The sequence below is a fragment of the Dromiciops gliroides genome, chromosome 3, assembly GCF_019393635.1.
Source record: "Dromiciops gliroides isolate mDroGli1 chromosome 3, mDroGli1.pri, whole genome shotgun sequence".
NCBI lineage: Eukaryota > Metazoa > Chordata > Mammalia > Microbiotheria > Microbiotheriidae > Dromiciops > Dromiciops gliroides.
Genome location: NC_057863.1, coordinates 627,764,090 through 627,774,290, shown reverse-complemented (window position 1 = coordinate 627,774,290; position 10,201 = coordinate 627,764,090). Strand labels below are relative to the sequence as shown.

The following is a 10,201-nucleotide window of genomic DNA, read 5'->3' as shown; positions in this document are numbered from 1 at the left end:
AAAAAGACCCTTAGATTTGGCAATGAATTAAATCATTAGTAATTTGGAGAGACCAGTTTCAGTTGAATGATGATGTTGGAAGCCAGACTGCAGAGAGGGAAAGGAAAGGAGACAGAAGCACCTTCTCTACAACTTATCATCTTAGAGAGTAGCCTGGGGCAGCTAGGTGGTACAGTGGATCAAGCACCAGCCCTGGATTCAGGAGGACCTGAGTTCAAATCCAGCTTCAGACCCTTGACACTTACTAGCTGTGTGACCTTGGGCTACTCACTTAACCCCCATTGCCTGGCCAAAAAGAAAAAGGGGGAAAAAAGAAAAGAGAGTGGCCTAGGACACTGTTAAGATGGTAAGAGACTTGCCCAGGGTCACACAGTCAATTAAACCTGGACCTTCTCACATCTAAGGACAATTCTCTATTCACCACGGTATGTCACCTCTTAAGATAGATAATACTTGTATACAAATCAGAATTCTGTTTAAGTGTCAACTCTTGGAGGCTCCACTGGGTACGTTTGCGTCTCTATCATCTGACTTACTCTTGGCTTAGCTCCAGAGTTGAAAGCCACTCCTTGCTGAGATGGTGTATACCCAATGGTCTAAGCTACTGCTATTACAGAACAGCTATGACAGATTTAGATTAATCAGATATTAATCAACAGCTCACCAGTACGCGTGAGAAAAATGGGCACTGTCACGGAGACCGCATTCAGAGTGGCATCTGTTTTGATGGATCCACATACCACATCTCGTTTATTGGTTCCATTTACAAGGACAACTAGTCCACCCAAAGAGCAGCTGAAGTTAAATGAGAAACAATCAAAGGGTTAGAACTTGTACATGATTAATTCCAGAAGCTAAAGCAGTTATTTCTATTTAAGTTCACAGAAAGCTAATAATAAAATGAATTTGCAGTTAACCCTCAATAAATACTTCACGGGATCATAGAACTTTAGCGTTGGATGTTCACGGCACTCCAGTCCAACACAGAATCCTGTCTAAAGTATCCTACAACATCTGAATGTCCAGTTTCCAGTTAAGGGGATATCCCATTTCACTCTTGGACCCTAACTGTTGGGAGGTTTTTCCTTACATTGACCCTAAATACTTCTTAGATTCTTGGAGAATAGATTTGAAATATCCCTTTGGAGACCAACAATGGCTATAAATAAGGCATGGAGGATACAAAGAAATTGACAGCAGCCTCCTGCTCTCCTGGAGCTTACAATCTAGGAAGGGGGATAAGAACCCAAGGAACCATCAACATTGAAATGATGGGAGGAGGAGGCATCATGGAAGGAGTCACAAATAACTACTGTAATCATCATAATAGTGATCAACTAGTCTTTGCTACCTTTTAAAAGCTCTTTCCTCACAACTCTATACTATTATCTCCATTTTACAGACATAGAAAACTGAGGCTCAGAAAGTGATGTGGTGGGGCAGCTAGGTGGCGCAGTAGATAAAGCACCGGCCCTGGATTCAGGAGGACCTGAGTTCAAATCCGACTTCAGACACTTGACACTTACTAGCTGTGTGACCCTGGGCAAGTCACTTAACCCTCATTCCCCCCCCCAAAAAAAAAAGAAAGTGATGGGGCAGCTAGATGGCGCAGTGGATAGGGCACCAGCCCTGGAGTCAGGAGTACCTGAGTTCAAATCCAGCCTCAGACACTTAACAGTTACTAGCTGTGTGACCCTGGGCAAGTCACTTAACCCCAATTGCCTCACTAAAAAAAAAAAGAAAATGATTTGGCAAAAATGGTAGTGTAGGGTTTTAAACCAGGCTCTAATACTGGAGTTTTCTACACTATATCACACTGTTTCTCCAATACAAGATAAGACGTGAAAACGTAATAAGAGGTACAGAGTTCTATGGTTTGGGGGGGTTTTGTTCAGTCGTTTTAGTTGTATCTGACTCTTTGTGACCCCACTGAAGGTTTTCTTGGCAGAGATACTAGAGTGGTTTGCCATTTCCTTCTCCAATTCATTTGACAGATGGGGAAACTGAGGCAAACATGGTTAAGTGACTCACCCAGGATCACACTGCTAGTAAGTGTCTGAGACCAGAATAGAGTCCTGTGAGAAGTCAAAAAAAAAAAAAAAAAGGATTGAGTGTTTCTGACTGGGGGATCAGGGAAGATTCTGGGAAAAAATGACATCTGAGCTAGGCCTTGAAGAATGATGGGTAGGAACTGGTACGGTGAAGGTAAGGGGCATGCCAGGCAGAAGGAACAACAGAGAAAAAAAGGCAGAGGTGGAGATGTGCATGGTGTGAATGGTGTCTGGATCAGTCTGACCCAAACAAAGGTGCATAAAGAGAATATACTATAAAAGTAGAAACAACAGGACTTAGCCACAGATTACAAGCAATGTGTAAGGAGGGGTCAAAGGTGACTTAGAGGTTTCCATCCTACATGACTGGGATCATTGATCATAATCTTAGATCTGGAAGGGACTTTTGAAGTGATCCAGGCCAACCCCCTTATTCTTCAGTTGAGGGGGGAACAGGACTTCTTTTGATGGGGTTGTGTATACGGAGGATGCTATAGGAAATTTAGGATTAGAAGTCAGAGCAGAGGGGCAGCCAGGTGGCGCAGTGGATAGAGCACCGGCCCTGGAGTCAGGAGGACCTGAGTTCAAATCCGGCCTCAGACACTTAACACTTACTAGCTGTGTGACCCTGGACAAGTCACTTAACCCCAATTGCCTCACCAAAAAAAAACCAAAACAAACAAAAAGAAGTCAGAGCATAGAAGGAGGCGATGGGAGGTGATAGGAGGTGAAGGGAGTCACAGGCCCAGAAGTCAGCCTAATCTTTTTTGGTGATCTCTACTCTCAAATCTTCAACTGCCTATTGGACATCTTGAACTGAATGTCCTATAGCTACCTCAGTCAACCTGCCCAAAACTAAATTCATCATCTTTCCTCCCAAGCCCTCCCTCCTTCATAATTTTACTTTTTCATAACATTACTGCTGAGGGCACCACCATTCTCTTGTCACTGAAGCTGCAACTGTGGCTGAACTGGCCAAGGAGAAAATGTAGACAGAGAAGAGAACCTTGGACAGAACCCAAGGAACCATCAACACTGAAATGATAAGAGAAGGCATCATGTGCTTGACTGATTTGTAAAACTTTAGCATTCCTTATCTTAAAATATAAATTTGGGGGCAGCTAGGTGGCGCAGTGGATAGAGCACCGGCCCTGGAGTCAGGAGGACCTGAGTTCAAATATGGCCTCAGACACTTAATGCTAGCTGTGTGACCCTGGGCAAGTCACTTAACCCCAATTACCTCACTAATATATTTACATATATATATATATATATACATAATATTATATATTTAACCTGGAACCATCATTCAATAATCTAAATGTAAATAATGTTATACATACTTTGTCCAGTGTCTGCAGCTCCCTCGTGTCTGATCATTAAAGGTACCAAAACTACAGTCTCTACAACCTTGCAAAAAGGGAAAACAGAGGTGGGAAAGCATAAGTATCTTCATCATTTAAAATTTTTGCCTCGTGTAAACATCATAATGATTTTTTTAACATAAAATCATGTTTGACTGTGCAACAGTTCTCAAAGCCCTGTGATTTGAAATAGCCTTGAGGTTTTCACTCTAATGACAAGCATTTAAGGAACCTGTATAGGAATGAATAGGTTTGAAAGTACTGTGATATATAGAATGGATGACTAATATTCAAATTAGGATTTATTCAAGGAAATCCTTATTTACTAGTATGCTTGACTCGGTCACTTGTACATGTGTCATTAAATGTTACATCTAATGAGATCATAGGTTTAGAACTAGAAAAAACCCTTAGTACTCGTTTGAGTCCAAACCCTTCATTTTACAGATGAAGAAACTGAGGCCCAGGGAAGTTAAATAGCATACCCCAGATCATCTAAATAGTAAATGGCAGTCAGGATTTAAAGCCAGATCCTCCCAGTGCAAGTCTAGTATTCTTTTTCATTCTACCATGCTGCCTAGGAGCCTGCCTATATGGTCTTGGAACCATTAACAAGCTTAGAATTTCTAACAGACTTGGGGGGGGGGCGGAGTGAGGGAGAAGCAGACCTACCATTTCCTATAAATTCTTGACCTTGCTTGCAATTCCGTTGACACCTATAACATCCTGCTCCAGAACAATGAAACCCGGACGTACAATCACACTCTGTATTACTTGTTGGAGTACAATGTCTCTTAGTTATGAAAATACCTTTTTTAAAAAAAATCCAAATCCATTTGAAAATAGGGCACAAATGCTGATTGACAAGTTCTACAATGAAACTTTTCCCCAACCCCAACCAGTAAAATGTAAGTTCCTTAGGTCACAGGCTGTTCCATTTTTGCTCATTTATCTCTAGTGCCTACCACAATGTTAAGCAAATAAATGCTTGCTGAATTGCAATAAAACTGAATACAGGACAATAGTAATAAAATTTCTCATGACTTTTAGTGTTAACTCTAGGAACATAATTCCTTCATTTGGGTTACTAGAAGCACATTCCCATCAACCGTGAAATAGCATTTCATCTGGAATAGATTTTCAATAAAATGCTACTTCTCACATTTTAGAAAACCCAAAACATGTAGTTACCACTACAGTCATTTCTTTAAAAATTTCTCAGTACATATAGGAAATAGCACTCATGACATTTGAGTAGTGGAAATGGAAGAGAGGCAAGAAAATGGACATCCATTTCTTCTTTGCCAGGGTGGGGAACTTCAGGTGTGGAGTACTGCATACACTGTCAATCCTGTTGGATGTGTTGCTTAGTTTCACTGAACTGATTTCTAAAAATTCTTTGTCTTAAGCGATGGCTCAATGGGTAGTATAAAGGGAAAAGACATATTTGTAAATTTAAATGATCTAAAAACACAGGATATTTTTAAATAATTTTAAAGTCATGAGCATAGAGAGAAACTTAACATATTAGAGAATCAACGTTTGTTTATTTCATCACTTATCTGAAATTGACCATACATACATATGCATATGGATTTATAGACCCACATAAATGTATGAGCTCTTACCTTCACACTTCCTACATATGTCACATTTCCTCTGTTCACCAGCTGTACTAGAGAAACTATTTGGGGGGCATGGGATACAAGCCTGATTTTTGTTTTTTCCACAGTCTGTACCATTCCAGAAAGTCCCTAAGGGAAAAGAGAAAAGAATCAAGAGATTCTGCCAGCCTTTGGCACTTTACAATCTTTACTGTAGAATTTAAAAATATCTAAAGACATGGGGGGAAATAAGAATGCAGGAAATTTAGTGTTTCCCAGGTACTAGTGTAATGGAGTTATATTTTGACTAGGGGGTGACTGGCTTTTAAAACTGGACTCTTCATGCTTCAGGCATGAACAGAGAATCAGAAAGAACAAGACACAAATAAAGTAGAATTAAAATAGACTATATACAATCTTATGGGTAAATTAGAACAAAACCATTCCTTATCCTAATAACTGGATCCACTAAGAAGGGACTTTTCATAACTCTTCCACTAAAATTATATTCAGGATGAACCCAAGAAGTGAATTAGAATCAAGTAGAGTGACCCTGGAATTAAGAATCAATCAGAAGTGGGGGGCGGCTAGATAGCACAGTGGTTAAAGCACCGGCCCTGGATTCAGGAGTACCTGAGTTCAAATCCGGCCTCAACACTTGACACTTACTAGCTGTGTGACCCTGGGCAAGTCACTTAACCCCCACTGCCCCGCAAAAAAAAATAAAAAAAAAAGAATCAATCAGAAGGATAGACACAAATATGTCCTTAGATTTCATTCTTACCAGCTGGACAGCTACTGCAGGAACCCTGAACCAAAGTTACCCAGGAGAGTATGGCAAAAGTCAGCATCGTCTCCAGTTTATCATAGCTATGTACCATGTCGGAGTCTTGGAGAAAGGTGGTACACAGAAGGTCAGTTCCCACAGCACCTTAGCCTGTTGTCACAATCTTCACTCTTGAGACACTTGCATGTGATAAAGGTAGATTATTTTCCTTGTAAACCAATTGCCTATCTGGAAATGTGTTGATAACCTACAAAAATCCACAGACATCAACCCAGGCTTGTTCTAGAAAAACAGCAGAAGCAGCTGTGCTCTGACAAGCCAGAGATTCAGCAGTGTCTACCCTCTTTGGTATAAATTTGCCTGTTATTTCCTAACTGTAGAAATAGCTTCGAAAGTATCACCATGAGGCAGGTCCAATTTCAGAGTTCTCCAGCAATGGCATCCAGAGGTCAGTGATACTTTCTGCATACCTAAGAACAAGACACACTTGGTCAATCAATCCATCCATCAACAGTAATTCTTAAACACCTGCTAAGTGCTAGGCACTATGCAAAACTACGGGGATACAAAGACAGAAGTGAAACAGTTCCTTCCCTCAAGGAGTTTATAATCTATTGGGTAGAAGTTCCTGAAGAAGCCTGGCAGTAGAGAGAAATACTTATCAATGCCTTTTTTGGTAGAAATTTGGATCTCTCTCATTGGCATTATTGATCACTAAAGCCTAAAATAGATAAGCCAAAAGTTTCAACATCGATTAAAGTGATCATTTGGGCATGGGGCAGCATCCCTCTGCTCAAACTTTCCTGCTATTTCCCTGTCTTCTTTGCAGACATCCATTTGTTCTGATATCCAGAACAAAGCAAAGGAAATATTAAGTAAAATAGATACTCTCTTTTATAACATGTTTTATTCCAGGCTCCCAAGACCTGATCAAAACGGAATCACTGGATACTAACAAACAATGAAATGAGAAGGAAACAGGAAGCTCAGAAAGGTAAAAAATGGAGGAAATTCTGCCAAGAACAAACCTGTGTAAGTTTCGGGGCTGCATTCAAAGAGTTCAATTTCTTGAGATTCAGGAACTGTGAGCATTTTTATAGCCGATCCCTTCTCAACCTTCCCCACAAGCTCGGGTGACTCAGTGGGGGTGGTGGGGAAGAGGAGGAGCCTCTTGGGAAATCCCCTTAATGATTTTAATTGGAGCTCTATCAAAGCTGAAGTTGACAGCCCCCAAAATCCCCTACAGCCCCTTCTTACCATGGTTAATGAGGTCTCAGATCATTTCTTAGAAGCAGTCTTCAACCCTCTATTAGGATTTTTCTTAGGTTTCCCTAAGAAATCAAAGGATTTAGTCACTTAAAAGAACCCTCTAACACCACCTTTTACTCTGCCCTTGGAATGTTTGAGGCCCCATAATAACAATCATTTGAACCCCGAGATATCCCCTTGAACCCTGTCCTGTCACATGCCTGGGAACTTTGGGAATTTTGTAAGAATAAAAAGGGATGGCTTTCACAGTCTGTGTCAGCATTGGGCTAAAGCAATTTCCTATAAGTGGAGATCACAGCAGTGTGGCACATACACTGGATTGCCCAATGAGCAAAATATTACTCAGTAAATTTTTTGGAGGGAACCTAGACCTATGATTTTAATCAATATAGGGAACTCCCAGCATGGAAACTCCCTTTGACGAAGCAGAAGGCACCCCATCTGAAGCTGCATGTCTTATAGGGTTGCCTATAGCCCTGAGAAGTTAAATAAGTTGCTTCAGCTCACAGAGTCTGGATGTGTCAAAGGTGGACCCCCAACCCAGGATTTCCTGACTCCGTGGGCCACCATCTATGCCAGGCTGTCTCATCCTTTTTAAATATCCATAGAAAATGGATATTTACATTTTATTATTTACAATTTTTATTGTTATCTTTTATTTTTTATTTTTATATTGCCTTTATTTCCCAATATATCTCTCTCCCCTCCCCAACCCAGGGAACCATACCTTGTAACAAGCACTTATTAGGTGCCTACTATGTGCTAGGAAGAAACTTACAAGGGATGAGTAGAAAAGTAAAGTCTTTCCCTGTTTTTTTTTTAAGCTATATTTCCTAGGATCATAGAAAATGGGGAGTTGAAGCTAGAGCCCATGGTGGAAGGGCTGATGAGTGGAGAGAGGGAGAGAGAAGGGGAGAGAGAGACAGAGAGACAGAGAGAGAGAAGGGAGGGGGAGAGAGGGAGAGGGAGAGAGGGAGGGGGGAGAGGGGGAGGGGGAGGAAAGAGGAGAGGGGGGAGAGGGAGAGAGGGAGGAAAGGGGAGAGAGGGAGAGAGAGAGAGAGAGAGAGAGAGAGAGAGAGAGAGAGAGAGAGAGAGAGAGAGAGAGAGAGAGAAAGAGAGCGAAGGAAGAAGGGAGAGACAGAAGAAGGGAGGGAGAGAAAGAGGAAAGGAGGGGGAGAGAGAGAAGGAAGAAGGGAGAGACAAAGACAGATACAGAGAGAGAGAGAGAGAGAGAGAGAGAGAGAGAGAGAGAGAGAGAGAGAGAGAGAGAATGTGTTAAGTGCTTACTATCTTCCAGGGACAGGGTTAAACACTAGGGAGATACAAAGAAACAGGACAGTGTCTGTCCTCAAGGAACTTACATTCTAACAGGGGAAAACAGAAACTTAAAAACATGCACTAACTTCAACTCATTACTGAGCAATGTTATAATAAGAACCTGGGGTACTTTTTGTCATATAAAATATACAGTATTAACAGCTTGGTGATAGAATGGATTCATATAATTCCTAGATGTGTCTTGGAAGATAGACTCCCAAATATTTCATAAATCCTGTAGTTATTTTTAATGGAATTTCTCCATTTATCTCTCTCAGCTGTGTATTCTTCGTTTGTGTGAATTTGTTTTCCATCTCGTGAATTTTCTGAATTTATTATTTCAATTAGTTTTTTGAGAACTCTTTAAAGTTCTTTAGATAGACCATATAAGCATTTGCAAAAAGTGTTTCTAAGCAATTCTGTAAGATTACATTTCAGAGAAGTCACAAATCTGCATCAAGAGGAGTAATCTCCTCTAAGAGTTCTTTATACCAATGAAATCCCAACTGTAGTTCTTATCCTTATTAAGGACAGAGCTAGTAAGATTTGACTTTTTCTTTTTCTTAGAATAGATTATCTTGATGTCAAGAGAAAAGGAGGATCCTCCCGTTATCCTCCCCTAGCAGGCGGACTCGCTGTCATGAGCTAGCTTCTGGGAGGACATAAATCATATAGACACAGCCAAGAATGGCTTGCTAACTGTGTCCCTGGATATACTGAAGAATTGGAATATTACCCAGAATAGCTTGATGCTGCTCTCTACCCTCTTTAGCTCACCTAGAGTAGCTTGGTCGAGACTGTACCTCTAGAGACCATGTTTACCCTCCCCTCCCTGAGGGAGATAGTCCAATCAGCTTTGAAACTCCTGCCCTGGGAATGAATGCTCCTGATAGATGAGTGAGTGAGGACAATCTATATCTATTTCATATCCCATCCATCCATTCGTCCACCCACCCTGGTCATCTTGCCACCTGCCTTGCTGCCTCATGTGTACTCTGCTCCTCTCTCCCACTTCCATACTCTTGTTCTAGAAATAGTAGTTAAAGAATATGACCATTGCTTATGGAAAGGGCATGTTGATCAATCAATCAATTCGCCATTCCTGTGCCTCCCCAGACTAAAACACCCTTGCTTGACTACTGCCATTTTTTAATTTATACATTCACTTATTTGTTGGTTTATTTGTACACATATACATATATGTATATATGCATATGTGATACATGTGTGTATACATTGTTATTGTTGTTGAGTCCTTTCAAGCATGTCCAGCTCTTCATGAACCTATTTGGGGTTTTCTTGGCAAAGATACTGGTTTGCCATTTCCTTCTCTAGCCCATTTTACAGATGGGAAAGCTGAGAGAGGGTTTAATGACTTGTCCAGGGTCACACAGCTAGTGTCTGAGGCCAAATTTGGATACAAGTCCACCTGATTCCAGGGCTGGTACTCTATCTACTGCACCACCTATTTGCCAATGTACACACACACACACACACACACACACACACACACACACACACATTATTTTCTCCCATCATAATGTAAGTTCCTTGAGGATAGGCACTGTATCACTTTTGTATTTATATCCTCAATGATGGTTGGCACATAGTAGACAATAAATATCTTTTTATTCATTAATTTATTCCTTCAATAATTTCCATTTTAAATAACAAAAAGGTAAAGCAAGGGGGAAGGGAAGTATCCAAGGATTTTTTTAGAAATGATTCTTTAAGCATTTATTTGAAGATCCTATATCTCTTTACATTGTCTCTATATCTGGGATACAAGTCCAGTCACATAAAACAGTA

The 10,201-nt window shown here is 40.7% G+C and overlaps 1 protein-coding gene across 1 annotated transcript in view; it reads right to left on the bottom strand.

The window, feature by feature from the left end:
• The window catches only part of TNFRSF9 (TNF receptor superfamily member 9), a 9,945-nt gene extending 4,045 nt beyond the window's left edge, over window positions 1-5,900 (bottom strand). Inside the window, exons 1-5 of the mRNA XM_043990613.1 lie at window positions 5,804-5,900; window positions 5,044-5,169; window positions 4,088-4,225; window positions 3,395-3,461; window positions 665-795 (exon numbers count right to left, since the gene is read on the bottom strand). Of these exons, the coding sequence (XP_043846548.1) occupies window positions 665-795; window positions 3,395-3,461; window positions 4,088-4,225; window positions 5,044-5,169; window positions 5,804-5,900 (559 nt within the window). The remainder of the gene's footprint in view (window positions 1-664; window positions 796-3,394; window positions 3,462-4,087; window positions 4,226-5,043; window positions 5,170-5,803) is intronic.
• Window positions 5,901-10,201: the final 4,301 nt, after the last annotated feature.